General features: G+C 35.9%; 2 protein-coding genes across 2 annotated transcripts; both read left to right on the top strand.

Annotated features, from left to right (window-relative positions):
• The first annotated feature begins 960 nt into the window (after positions 1-960).
• Positions 961-1,648, top strand: LOC132617653 (G-type lectin S-receptor-like serine/threonine-protein kinase At4g27290). The gene is made up of 2 exons (XM_060332702.1): positions 961-1,107; positions 1,208-1,648. Exons 1-2 carry the CDS (start codon positions 961-963, stop codon positions 1,646-1,648), a joined length of 588 nt encoding a protein of 195 aa, XP_060188685.1.
• LOC132617655 (G-type lectin S-receptor-like serine/threonine-protein kinase SD1-1) lies at positions 1,320-5,012 on the top strand. Its single transcript, XM_060332707.1, has 7 exons — positions 1,320-1,881; positions 2,604-2,744; positions 2,864-3,021; positions 3,646-3,853; positions 4,077-4,314; positions 4,451-4,601; positions 4,707-5,012. Exons 1-7 carry the CDS (start codon positions 1,863-1,865, stop codon positions 5,010-5,012), a joined length of 1,221 nt encoding a protein of 406 aa, XP_060188690.1. The 5' UTR covers positions 1,320-1,862.
• The last annotated feature ends 10,458 nt before the right edge of the window (positions 5,013-15,470 follow it).

The following is a 15,470-nucleotide window of genomic DNA, read 5'->3' on the forward strand; positions in this document are numbered from 1 at the left end:
GTTATTGACATGACTGGATTGTTCGATGTCAGCCATTTAGTCCGTTTTCGCAGAGACGGGCAGGGACGTTTTTGATTTTGACGAATATGATAGAAATCAAGGCCAAAGACCACTATTATCCTAGCCCCACGGTGGGCGCCAAACTGTTTACCCCGAATTTGGGAAACCAATTAAATTTGTACGCGGGTATAGGATATACGCTTGGATCTTGATGTATATTTGATGGTGTAAAATAAGTATGCGAATATGTAGTGAGAAGACGGCTAACAATGATAATATCTTTAATATTTGATGGAATAAACACAATATAAATGGAAACAAACGGCCCTGGCCGAATCGGATATTGAAAGAGAGATTGTATATATGAACTCTTTTATTATGAATGTTCTGGGTGAGTAATGGAGCCAACCCTTACAAAGGAGGGGGATATGCCCTATTTATAGTGCCACCTCCATGGGTCTCATACAATGGGAACTAATAAAATAATAGTAACAAGGACAGCTCTGCACGGATTTGGTGGGATGAGACTGACGGCGCCGTCTGACACACGCATGGTAGGTAGTTGACCGTGACATGACGCTACTAGCGCGTGGCCCGCATGCAACGGCCACACGGACCAATGGCTACTCGGACCAACGACCATGAATGCTCGGATCACCGAGCTTGAATGCTCGGGCCACCGGGCTTGAATGCTCGGGCCACCGGGCTTGGCCGTTTCAACAACGTCGAAGGCAGACCCATCGGTACCCTTGCTCAGCTCCGGCCCAAGCATTACCACGATCAAGGGCGAATAGTATCCGGCACATCCTCATTCCTTCCTCTGGTTCCTCGTTCCACCGGTTTGCCTCATATCCGGTTTTTATCGTATACGCAGGTATCCTAAAGGTAATTGAGCCAGGACGCCTTGTCTTTCTTAATAGAACTAACAATGTTGTATGGTCAACAAATACCTCTACATCTATGCAAAATCCCATTGCACAGTTGCTGGATTCTGGGAATCTTGTTGTGAAAGAAGCTGGTGATGGTAACCCCATAAAATTCCTCTGGCAGAGCTTTGATCACCCAACTGATACACTATTACCAGGCATGAAGCTCGGCAGGAACTATGTAACAAAAAAAAGAGGTATACTTGTCATCATGGAAGAACGAGGAGGATCCAGCTCCCAATGATTTTACATATCACTGTGATCCTTCTGGATATCCACAGAACATCCTGAAGAAGGGATCAGATGTTGTGTATCGCTCAGGACCGTGGAATGGTCTTCATTTTAGTGGGGCACAGAACTCAAGAAAAGATAGTTTCTATACATTTGGAATATTCTTAAGTAAGACAGAGGTGTACTTTGGATATTACCTCACATCTTCTGTTATCACAAGGTTGATACTAAATCACAAGGGTGTATTACAGGGCTGGTATTGGGGTGAACATGTACATGATTGGATCCCTTACCTCTCAGTACCCAGAGATAACTGTGATGCTTACAAACTGTGTGGCGCATACGGTATCTGCAACAGTCAAACTCTTCCTGTATGTGGATGCTTAGACAAATTTGTCCCAAAACATTATGAAGATTGGCAGAAAGCAGACTGGTCAGGTGGCTGTGTTCGGAGGACTCAATTAACTGCCTCCAAGGAGATGTATTTTTGAAGTATTCGCATATCAAACTGCCAGACACATGGAAATCCTGGTTGAATATGACTATTACACTAGAAGAATGCAGGAATATCTGCTCTAAAAATTGCTCCTGTATGGCTTACTCAAATCCTGACATACCCAATGGATGGAGTGGATGCTTGTTGTGGTTTGCGGATCTGCTTGACATTAAGCAGGTACCGGCTGAAGGGCAAGATATCTACATTAGATGGCTGCTTCTGAATCAGGTATAGTTTGTTTCTACTTAAAGATTTTGATGGATTACCTGAAGATAGTAAAAGAATTTATGGTTGCAGGCACTCTGAATAAAGCAGACCTGAACTGATTTTGTGCCTATGCTTGTAAACATCTAGTACTATTCAACTGTCAAGTTTTGACTGCTCTATACATAGCTAGATCTAACATGTGTTAATAGAAAGAAAGCTACTACTTCAGAGTGAAGTTGGTCTGAATTTATAAGCTGAATCTATCAGCATAATGATTGGTTAGACCCCAGTCACTTTTTTGGAACTAATTGATAGGCATTTAGTTTTCTGTAGAACAAGTAGTTGATATGCATGTGGCTCGAATCAAAGAAAAAATCTCACTCAAAATTAAAGAGGTTTATAGTACATATGAAGCACATTAAAAAATTAAGAATGATTTGCATTACAGATAATTCTAGAACCTTTACAACTCAATGTCAACAAATTCAAAATGACGTGTAGCACTCCAGAGGCTTACAGTATATATTTTAACTACAACAACAACAACAACATACCAGTGGAATTCCACTGGGGAGGGTAGAGTATACACAGACCTTACCCCCATCATGAACGCTAGGGAGGTTGTTTCCGAAAGACCTTCGGCTTAAGAGACAGGGTCTATTTTAACTCTATATAAAAAATCATCTCCCCCATGGATTGACCAGAAAGTGAAATTTATATTTTTGTGGAATGGATACTTGCAGATAGTCTAGAGAAATCGGATGGAAAGGAAGAAAAAGTACTTTTCTGGATTTTGCCATTATCAGCTGGTGTGATTCTGGTAATCCTTAGCATGTTGATCTACCATAGAAGAAGGAAGAAGGCTTCAGAGCTAAAAAAGAAAGGTAAATAGGATAAGTCCCTTTTTTTCCTAGCATCTGACCAAAATAGAGATTTAAATATAATAGTTAAAAGAACTTCATATTTGTGCTTAAACAAAATTCACTTCTTTTGCTTTTGGCAGGTAGGTCGGGACGCAATGACAACTACAGTATGGGTTACAGTAGTTGTGCTGAAGAATTTGAGATACCACTGTTTGATTTATCTACCATAATGAAGGCTACCAATAACTTTTCAATTGACAGAAAGATTGGAGAGGGGAGCTTTGGACCTGTTTACAAGGTATAGCTGGGGCGCAGGGCAAAAGCTTCCTAGTCCTATAGAGTAAAGCTGCATCCTTAGATTCAGTATAGAAGTTGTATGATGGAAGGCAATAAGGCGTTATGAAATAAAACTTTGCTTTGTGAAAACAAAGGAGACATATACAATAGCTAAGGAAGAACAGTGGGTAGGGGGAATGTCCTTCTGGTACGACAACTTGTAGGACAATCTTTTGTTTTTCCAATGGTTGTTGTCTAACAAGTAGCTCCAGCTACTCAGCAAAGAGCCTTTACAATTTACAATAACGTGCTGAAGGAGTAACACATTACTCTTTGGGTGGAACTGTCAGATTACTCGATGATAATATAGTTTGTTTAAGAAGAGAGAGTAGTTAATTCCTTATAATCATTTATTTGTTTATCTTTAACATAGTGACAACACTTGTTCCCCCATCAATAGGGAAAAAAAATGTGTCGGAACTGATCATCACTTATTAATTAGACTAGTGAGCGAAATACAACAAAACAAGGATTTGGTGGAACATAACTAATTCGCTCTTTCTAATTGGAACGTAATTGACTCTGTGTAATTCTTACATCAAGTTAGGTATTGAAAATATTAACATGCGAAAATTGTGATGTTTAGGGTATACTTGAAGGACAGGAGATAGCTGTCAAGCGGCTGTCCAGAACTTCCACACAAGGAGAAAGTGAGTTCAAGAATGAAGTTCTATGTATTGCAAAACTTCAGCACAGGAATCTGGTGAACATTCTTGGCTGCTGCAGTGACGGGGAAGAAAAGATGTTGATCTATGAGTACTTTCCAAATGGGAGTCTCGACTCATTTATATTTGGTACTACTCTCCATCCAATATTGTGCAAATTAAATAATAATTGTACTGACGCCTATAATAGTACTTCAGTAATCTTATTCCAATTACGAAAGCTCCATAAAGCAGGAAAAAAGTTGATAGACGAAAACACGTTGTAGGAATATTATTTTCCCAACAAGACAAGGGACTGATTTTGTTTTAGATTTTATACTACTCCGTCAATGACCCGACAAAATTTTGGCATATGACACACAAAGCGAGGTATTAGACTGGCATAAGCGATTTCACATTATCAATGGTATAGCTCGGGGACTTATGTATCTGCATCAAGATTCTCAATTAAGAATAATTCACCGAGACCTGAAAGCTAACAACATTCTGCTAGACAAGGACATGAATCCAAAGATATCAGACTTTGGCTTGGCAAAAATATGTGAAGATGATGACGTTGAAGCCACGACTAACCGAGTTGTTGGAACATAGTAAGAACCTTCTACTGGGTAGTGATTTTCTGATAAAATTTACTGGGTGGTAATTTGAACTTAAGAAGAATCTTCAGATAGTTAAGGCATGTTTTCCAGCATTAGTAATTCTAATTTTGCGCACATTTTAATGCAGTGGGTACCTCTCACTGGAATATGCATTGCACGGGAAATACTCAGTAAAATCAGATGTATTTAGGTTTGGTATTTTAGTATTGGAAATTGTGAGTGGGAAAAGCAACAGAAAATTCTCTCATCCAGATCATAACCTTAATCTACTCGGGCATGTAAGATTTTATTTGTTTTATTTACTCATTCCTTGGTGTATGTTATCTACTAGTAACAGATATCTTGCAAAGCTACTCCTGCTAATTAGCTTGCAATATCTACAGGCATGGAAACTTTATAAAGAAGGGAGGTCAATAGAACTACCTGATAAATGCCTAGGTGATTCATGTTCAACATCAGAAGTGGTACGATCAATCTGTGTTGGTCTATTATGTGTCCAACAATGCCCAGAAGATCGTCCTAGTATGTCTTCCGCCGTTCTGATGTTAAACAATAAAGGTTTGTTGCCGTTGGCTAAACAGCCAGGTTTTTACATAGAAGAAAATGCACCGGGTGGTGAATTCACTCCAAGGCAATATGCACAGAGTACAGTGAGTGAGACCCCCATCACAATATTAGCTGCCCGATAGAAGATATTGGTTACTTGGTTGCTACAACCTTGCAGTTGTAATGATATTTTCTTTAATTCTCCGTAGGAATGTGGTGAAAATATTTTGTTCATGATTGTGCTTTTTCAGTTATGTCAAACATATGTATATGAAAGCTTGCTGACTGGCTATTACTTCTCAATCTTGTTTAATTTTGTTTTACGCAGCATATTTGATACTAGGTCTCACTTTGTTTGATCGATTATTTTGCTTTCGTTTTTTGTAACATTCTATGTAAGTCGATTTTTTGTAACACTCTACCCTCCCCAGACCCTACGATGTGGGATTTCACTGGGTTGTTGTTGGTTGTTGTTGTTGTCTATGCAAGTCGATTGAGGTACTTCTGTTATGCAAAATTTGATGGCTGCACCTAATTTATTAGAGAATGCCGTGGGATTAGTAAGGGAAAGGTCACATTAATCAAGTTCAAAGCATTAGTCTCAAATCGAACACTAAATTTAATTAGAATAAGGTGATGTTATGCCGGTCCCTAAAACTGTTCTGTTACGTGTGCTAATCAGGTACATTTTAGATATAATGTTTCTTGCATAAAGAATTGACATTGATGAGGGTGTTTAGATATGGAATTTTTTTGGATTGTTATTATTGATTGCACCAGCAATTATAACCAACTTCTCAGATTCTCTATGCAATTTTCCGATATGTTGATGCTCTTCAACAGCAGTTATAACCAACTTCTCAGATCCACCTTTCTGGGGAGTAGTTTTTATACTCCCTCAGAGTGTTGTAAAGGGGGTGGATAACCTGTGTACAGACTATTTGTGGGGCAGTGATTAAAACCAGAGAAAGGTGGCACTTGTTGCTTGGGAGAGAGTTTGTAAACCTAAGAGATATGAGGGCCTGAATATAAGAAGCTGTAAGTTTTAGAATACTGCATCTGTGGGCAAACTGATGTGGTTGCTTAATGCAAGAAAGGAAGTTCTTTGGGTGAGATGGATCCATGGGGTTTATATGAAGCAGAACTTGGATATATGGACACACATTCCTCCATCAGATAGCAGCTGGTGTTGACACCCAATTTTGGCCTCCTTTTTTGTTTAATTAATTTCACTATGCTTCTCAATCGTGAAAATTCCCCAAAAATGAGTTTGGAATATTTTCACTAATTATTACGCTATTTTTCGAGATATATTTCTCTAAAGTTAAGGACATTTTTTATCGTTTCTTAGAAATTACAAAAAAAAAAAATCATATTTCATAATTATAAATGACTAAACATCATTTTTTTTAATTAAAATCACTCGGAAAAATAATGTTGATATTCGTATATCAATATTGGCATTGACATTTTTCCTTTAATCCCGCTTATTACCGTATTAATCATCTTTTGCTCTATTTTTTTTTTAACTAAATACGTATATTAAATTACTTGTATTGTAATTTTTATAGGTATATATATTTGGGAATTAATTAGGACAACAACAACAGCCTAGTGAAATCCCACAACGTGGGGCCTGGGGAGGGTAGAGTGTACGCAAACCTTACTCCTACCAAGGTAGGACGGCTGTTTCCAAAAGACCCTCGGCTCAATAAAAAAGCATAAAAAGAGGTCAGATAAGGCTAAGAGATTCAAAGCGATATGGAAATGAAATAACGCAAGCGACACAAATAACATAGGATAATCAAAGCACAGGAAATAACAGATAATAGCATAAATCAGAGCACAAGAAATTATACTGCGATAATGTGACTACTAATAAGACAGGATAACGAGACTATCTACTAACCTTCTACCCTAATTTGGGTCTTCCAAACCCTCCTATCTAAGGTCATGTCCTCGGTAAGCTGTAACTCGCCATGTCGTGTCTAATTACCTCTCCCCAATACTTCTTCGGCCTACCCCTACCTCGTCTGAAACCATCCATGGCCAACCTCTCACACCTCCGCACTGGGGCATTTGTGTCTCTCATCTTCACATGCCCAAACCATCTCAATCTCGCTTCTCGCATCTTGTCTTCCACCGAGGCCACTCCCCCTTGTCCCGAATATCCTCATTCCTAATCCTGTCACTCCTGGTGTGGCCACACATCCATCTCAACATTCTCATCTTGGCAACTTTCATCTTTTGAACGTGAGATATCTTAACTGGCCAACACTCCGCCCCATACAACATAGTCGGTCTAACCACCACTTTGTAGAATTTGCCCATAAGTTGTGGTGGCACCTTCTTGTCACATAGCACTCCGGAAGCAAGTCTCCATTTCATCCACCCTGCCCCAATACGATATGTGACATCATCATCAATCTCCCCGTTGCCTTGCATAATAGACCCAAGATACTTAAAACTACTTTTCTTCTGGATGGCTTGGGTACCAAGACTCACTTCCAAGCCAGCCTCCTGAGGTGCTTCACTAACTTACACTCTAAATACTCTGTCTTGGTCTTACTCAGCTTAAACCCTTTAGACTCCAGAGTATGTCTCCAACCCTCCAACATATTTTAATTAGGACAAAGAAGCATATTTTAATTAATTGATTGAAGTAAAAAGGGATTAAGAAATCAAATCATCTACTAACAATTTGGGCCAATTCTTATTATACCTAAACCAAAATCAGTAGCCCAAAACATTCCTAGCCCAATTCCTCACCAACCCGACCCGAGCCCAACACCTCCAACTAAAACCCCTAACTTCTCCCTAACCAAACCTAACAGACCCCAACAAAAATCAGCAGCCCCAACGTCCACCTCCACCCCCCATCACGTCACTTCCATCGCTTCACCGCCACCGCACCCGCCGGACCACCGGACAAACTCCTGCGCCGACATCACCCATCTCTTATCACCTATCACCTTTTCCCTTTTTGAAGACGTTTCCAAAAGCTATAAATGGAGAGATTCTTAAATCCTTCGGTCTGGGAGAAAATCGTCCTTCAATTCGATGAACAATGGCAAGAACCACCATACTCTACACCCCAACGGCTCTTTCCCCTCCCAATCAGTTTGAAAAGGTGAGATTTTTCACCCCTTTCACCATCTCATCTGTTGAAGACGTCAATTTTTCCCCCTCTTTAATTCGAAATTCAAAGGCAAAAGCTTCTTGAAAAAAAAGTAAGGAAGAATCAGGAAGCAGTAGGTCGTAGTCCTAAAATCCCCTGTGTGTTAAGTGCATGTTGCCTGTTTTCTATCGCAATGACAAATTTGGTTAAAGTTATTATGAGTTGGTGAGTTCTGTTGTTATGGCTATAGGATTTTCAGATTTTTACATGAACATATGAAACTGTCCGCTCCTGACTGTTTTTTTTTTTTTTCTGTTTATGGATGCCATGAAAGAATAGTATGAAATAGTGTTAACACGTCGTTAATCTTTAGCTAAGTGTCTCTCTTCTCTGTTCTTTTATTTGGTCATTGTAACTTAGAAGCCATAAGAATACACCTCCTAATTTGTTGCGGCAAACTTGTTAGCTCATTTTGGCTTTGTTTGAGCTTAGCTTCCGAATAATATTGGTACAAACCTAAGATGTGTTCATATTCTGCTTGGGTATTAGTTGTTGATAGGGAAAAGTTCAGTTCATTTCAGGTTTACTAGCAGGATATGAAACATTTCTACATGAAGCTATTGTGCGTTCTTCTTTAAGATCACTTATGGGGCATAAGCTTCATAAAAGTAGTTATCTAAATATTTTCGTCATATGAACATGAGTGAGGGTGTATTCTCTTTCTGGTTTTGTTCCTGAGAAAATGTTGCTATAGCACGTATGGAAGGAGATGTAGAATCTCTAGATTTTGATTTAAAGGTTTATGCATATACATAATCAAAAAAAAAAAAAAAGGTGTACTTCCATCTGTTTAAGTGTTTAGACTTTGGCATGATTTGAAATATGATTTATTTAGAAGAGAAAAAATGCTTTTGTTTGCCTAAATGTTAGCATGATTTATCTTCCTACTGATTCTTGTCTTAAGAGGTATATTTATCTTTTGTGTTATTCAAAGGGTATTTAGAACCATGAGTTTAGGATTTTTGATGTCCCAGAAAGGACATAATCACTGTTACAATGGCCTGGTCTTTGTTTTGGTATGATTTAAAAGCATGACTAAACTTCTTTGGACATGAAATGGTTATGTTCATCTAAATTTCCTTAAAACGAGTGTGATGCGTTCTTCTACTGTTCTGTGGTCTTGAAAGCACCTCTATTTTTTGTGCCTCCTGAAGAGTACTAGAAATGACGTGATAGGACTCCGGAGATCTTTGTCAGAGCATAATTTTGTTGTGGTTCAGAAGTGGAGATGTCTTTCTTAACTGGTTTGTAGAAGTTTGTATGCTACTAAAATATAGAAGTCTTACATGAAGGTAGTGCAGGTTGCGTCTGGTTTCAATAAACTTGTTTGAGGTCATGAATGTTTGCATCTAGAAACCACGCCTTTAGGGATTGCATCTAAACAATATTCTGGAAAAAATGATGCTGCCTAAAACCAATAAATATAGTTTCTGATTTTTTTTAGAAAGTTATTTGATCCTGTTTGCCTGGGATGTAGCTGCATAGTTGAAGGTTTTTTTTTTTTTTTTTTGAAACTGGTAACTTTTTCTATATTTCGTATGTAGCATAGTTGAAGGTTTTGGACCGTTTAATTTCTTCATTCTGAGATTCAGACACTTGGGTGTAGAAACTCTTGTTTAAAATTTACTGATTTGGAGTTCGTTCTTTCTAAATTCTAAGATTTGGGGGAAATAAATTTAAGAATATGAATCTACTTCCTTCCTGGAATTTGGTTGGTTTGATTTTTAGAATTTAAGGTTGTTGGAAAAACTGAATAGGATTATAGAGCGGTGGTTTTGGTTTCATTTGTCTTTAATGTTTGTGGGTGCTTTCGATTTACTATCATAATATTTGGTTACGAGTAAGTTTATTACGAGTTCTGTGCCGTGATCATTTAGGGACTATAGACGCAGGGATCCTAAGACCTTCTAAATGAACTTGGCTATTTTGAAACATGGACATCTGTTTCATTCATAAACATGGTCAATACAAGGGGTATGCCGAAAGTTAAAAGAATCTACAAAATATGATTCTCTACAAATTCTACCTAATCATCTATCAACAAGTAACTTTCTGTTTACACCAAAAGAAATAAGGGAACTGATTAGCACGATTTGCTACCACATTTCCAAAATTTGCCCCTACAATATGCAAAATGGTCTAGATATGTCCTCCATGAATAATTTGGGTGAATCTTGATTTCTCAAGATCAATCAACAACAACGACAAGATACCCAGTGAAATCCCACAATGTGGGGTTTGGGGAGGGTTTGGACAAGACCTTACCCCTACCTTCGAAGGTAGGGATGTTGTTTCCGAAAGACCCTCGGCTCAAGAGAAAGCTTGGCAAAAAAAAAAAAATCAGATAAGGACAAACAATTCAAGGCAGCATGAAAATGAAAATAACGAATGCGAAAAGCCATGATACAATAATATGGAAAAAAAAAATGAGCAGCTGTCACAGATAAATAATATAATCGAAGTACAAGAAACAATAGATAGTAACATAAATCAAAGGACAAGAAACTATAAGGCAAAATTGCCACTACTAGTACAAAAAGGATAAGCGGGACTATAGCTTTTTTTTTTTTTTTTGGTTTCCCATCCGGTGTCCGGTACCCGCATTGGGGCCAGACTAATCCGGATTCGTGCCGGGTAGTCCCACACTGGGGGGGGGGACACTCCCTAATAATGGTGGCTCCGTACCCAAGGGAGCTCGAATTCGAAACCTTGGTAAAGGATGGAATAGCACCAGCCATTACACCACAATCATCGTTGGCGGGACTATAGCTTATCAATTAACTAAAAACTCAACAACTAATCTTAGAGTTCAAATGAGAACAATGTAGTATATGATATATTCCATTTCAGAATGTTCAGCAATTAGCACACCAAATGAACAACTATAGCTCCATATAAGACTGAAACAATTAGAATAAAAAACTAAAATCAGTAAGCAAGGAAAAAAGTATCGTAGCATAAACTCACTTGTATTGAGGTTCGGCTATGTATTCAACAGTGCAGAATTAAGTACAGAGCTTCGCGAAACTCAACATTGCACTAAAGCAGAGAGAAAGGGGAAGTCAAAGGAGAAATATGAGACATTAAATTTTACACTAAAAAATGTCCACTTATATTTATATGAGGCTCCTTGCACACGTGGCTCCCATGTGACCCATTACCGGCTTCAAGTAGGGGTGTCAATGGTACGGTTCGAGCGGCTATTTTATAAAATTTACACCATATCAATTTTTTGGTTATTTCATTTTGTAGAATCAAAAATAGACTTTTCGAAACCATCCCATCGTGTTGGTTTTCTTTTCGGTATCCGTACGGATCGGTTAAGTTTTGATTTTTTTTTAAAAAACATCATGCTATAGTCACTAGTAAAAGTTAAGACACAATATGATACATATTTCTATAGGACTTTGACAAAAACTCTGTAGATATCTTACTCATTAAAGGTGATGAATCAAGAAAACGTGAAAGACAACAAGAATACAGATTGATCCCATTATTTTACGGTAGTATAAAATAATGTTAAGTAAAAACCAAAAATATATTTTAGATTGCACAAGGGGGGGGGGGGGGGGGGAAATCAAGATGAGACTGAAGAACTGAGACTACTAAGATTGAGTATCCAATAAGAGAATTTAAAATCATACGAGAGGAAAGATATAATATTTTGTAGCTTTCTATCCAAGATCGTTGGCCTTGTAGCTTATTAGTTACTACTTGAGATGCTAAAACTAACTTAATTTCAATAGGAGAAATATAATAGGTTTCACAGTTGGAACTTTAGGTGTTAATAATGTTGCCGACTTGTAATCATTTTCATCATCCCAAACTCAACGCAAAAATTTTAATATATAAAATATATTTTACATATATAAACTTGTTCGGTTCGGTTCGGTATTATTTCGGTTTATTTTTATACAATTAAAAACCTACCTAATTATTCAGTACAATTATGAATTTATATAAAAACCGTCGGTTTTATTAAAAGAAACCTAAAAAACGATTTGGTACGGTTCGGTCGGTTAAGTCGGTTTTTTGAAAATCATTGACACCCCTACCGGCTTGTTCCGATGGTTTTTTTATATGAGTGTAATTATTAAAGTGAACTGATCGCCCGTCATTATTGGATTTAAAATATATTCTGAAAAATATAAAACTTTTGAAACTATTTACGCCTTGTAGTCCAATATGCAATATTATACTACAACATTATGCCGGGGGGAGAAAACATTAATGTATCAACTTTGTATAAAGTGCATAATAGTGTATAAAAGGTGTTTATTAACAAATATGTTAAAAGATGAGACATGATAAAAAAAAAATCGGTCATAAGAATCTTATGATAATTAAAGTTATTTTATGAGGTAAAATTAAGAATGTTATAAAAATGTCTTTTTCCTTTCGCATGAATCTCGATATAACATCTAATATAATTCAACTTTATTTGTAGCGACATTTTTATTTTACTGTTTTGACCATCTAAATCAAGAAAATATATATATATATAAAAGCACGAATATAAATATTGATTGACCAAAATATCCTTCAAATATTAAGCATAATAACTCATAATGGGAGGACACAACTAGAATATTATACTTTAGCCCATATAAAATCCTACCACTTTTTGGACATACTTCTTTCTAATACACGTTAGGCCATATTAAGAGTTAGTATTTAAGAAGGAATCTTTTTGCTAATGAGTTTTAATTTGAATAGGAATACAATGCATCGTCTTTCATTACAACCTTTTTTTAAAACGCTATATACCCACAAACACTTCAAGATATCCAAGAAAATTTCTTTTTCATCTTCGCATGTTTTCCAACTTCGTATGTTCTTTATTTCCAAAGGGGTGGCGTTTTCATATTCAGGTTGCTAAAGCTATTTTTTTTCCTTGAATCTTGATCAATGTTTTAACCTTCTTTATTTTGTTTTGTTGTTCTTCATTTCACGTTTTAATTCTTAACGAAATAAAGTAATGTGTATATACAGTACTTTCCAATTCTCTTTTCCATATATACATGATATGTTATTAATACACGGTTGCTGGTATTTTTATATCATGATGATATTGTGAAATCCCAAATTATACGGATATTCACTTTGTGAAATATTTGATTTGAAATTAACTGTTTTTGTTCTCCCAACTTTGATGTTGATAGGTCAGTTGAGAGTGTGGGATTCGAGGTACTTTGGAATGAAATTTAGGATTTTTTGACTTATATTATAATATTCAAGTTGTAAAATTGAAGTACATTATGTGTTTGAATTTATCTGCAAAGTGTATTTGATGCAACGACTACATCTAGGACTAAACTTTGAAACACTATGATGGATAATGATTTTAAGGACCAAAACTTTCTATAATTGAGTTGTTGGTTAATATACAAATTCACTTTAAATTACTATAATTCTGATATTTTACAAAGGGTCCTTTGATTCAAAGCACTTGCTAACAATTGACATGATATTAACGTGGGAGGCACGTTCGTAGAAACTAAGTATATTACTATATAATATAAGAGGGAATGTGAGGACTTTTGTAGTCCTCACAAGAGTTTCCCAAATTTTTAAAAACTTTTTAATTAATTACTTTTATGTCCTAATTTTATTTATTTAAGTAAATTTTTTGATTTTTTATTTTTAAGGTCTACTTTTCAAAAGTTATCGAACCTGGGGACTTTTGTAGTCCTCACAATAATTTCTAATTCTTTTAAAAAAAAATAATTAATTACTTTTAGGTCCTAATCTTATTTATTTAAGTCAATTTTTTTATTTTTTATTTTTAAGGTCTACTTTTCAAAAGTTATCGAACCTTCTACCTCATTTTTCATGTTCTTTGATTTTTTGGTTCGTGCTCGATATCCGCATTTAAGCCCAATTAATCTAGATAATTAGCACTGTATCGCGCCTATTCGGAGGGAACGCTTCCTCCAAAGATTTTTTCCATATCCATGTTCGAACCCCTAATCCCTAATTAAGAGAGGAGCAGCTCCATCTGCTGCACAAGTTAAATTATGTATTTGTCTTAAAAGTTCATTAATTATGTATATATTATTTATTTAGAACTAAATAACTTCAGAAAATTAGGATACATAAGTTATAAATGTCAAATTCTGGCTCCGCATTTGATTTGAAGTAAATAATTTTATCAAAATGGAAGTTAAAATATTAAAGCAGTGGAATGAAAATTTTACTTTTATATAATTACCCACTTGTGGGACTACAATGGGTATATGGTTGTTGTTGTTGTACACTTGTACTAACACAGATTATATTTTTTTAGTTAAAATATCTACTTTTATATTTTGAGTAAGCCCGGGCCTCACATAACTAGTATATATATATATATATGAGGAATCGGTCAAACATAACATTTTACGATTTGATAAAAGTTGTTCTACTGCGTACACTACATTTCAAACAAAGGAAATGTAGTTTGTTGTTATCCATAAACATTTTTACTTTCATATAACTTTGGCTTAATATCCAGATGGACTCTTAAACTTGGCATGTTTTGTAAGATAGGCATATAAACTTATAAGGTGACCAGATAGACACTTAAACTTACTCAAAGTGTATTTTTCAAGTTTTTCAGTTGTTTTGAAAACAAAAATTATATTTTTCAAACACTCACAATTTTCATGGCCAAACAAGCCCTAAATATATCACAATTTTTTTTTTTAAAATGCAACAATAAGGCAAACGCATATACATGAGACTATAAATGTGCACTTAAATAGAGGCGGACCCAGGATTTTGAGTTCGGGGGTGCTGGACTCAGGAATTTTGAGTTCGGGGGTGCTGGACTCAGGAATTTTGAGTTCGGGGGTGCTCTATTAACTATTTATATCTGTTTTCTTTATATTTTCTATACAATTATACACTCCGTGATTAAGTTTAATGGGTGCCGGAGCACCCAAACTTTACACATGGGTCCGCCCCTGCACTTAAACCAATAAATACTCGCTAATCGCAATTTTGCAGCTTTCAATTAACTCGATTTTTTTTTACACTTGAATAATTAAAAAACAATAACTTTAACCAATAAAAATCCTTAAAAAAAGAAATTACAAATTAAGAAATTTCTTTTTTTTAAGGATTTTCTTCTCGGCTTTACAGTTTTCTTAATTTGAAATTTCTTTACACTTGAAATACTGAACTTAGAAATTTCTTAATTTGAAATTTCTTTTTTTAAGGATTTTTATTGGTTAAAGTTATTGTTTTTTAATTATTCAAGTGTAAAAAAAAAATCCGAGTCAATTGAAAGCTGCAAAATTGCGATTAGCGAGTATTTATTGGTTTAAGTGCACATTTATAGTCTCATGTATATGCGTTTGCCTTATTTTTGCATTTAAAAAAAAATATTTTGTGATATATTTAGGGCTTGTTTGGCCATGAAAATTGTGAGTGTTTGAAAAAT

The sequence above is a fragment of the Lycium barbarum genome, chromosome 11 (assembly GCF_019175385.1).
Source record: "Lycium barbarum isolate Lr01 chromosome 11, ASM1917538v2, whole genome shotgun sequence".
NCBI classification, from domain to species: domain Eukaryota; kingdom Viridiplantae; phylum Streptophyta; class Magnoliopsida; order Solanales; family Solanaceae; genus Lycium; species Lycium barbarum.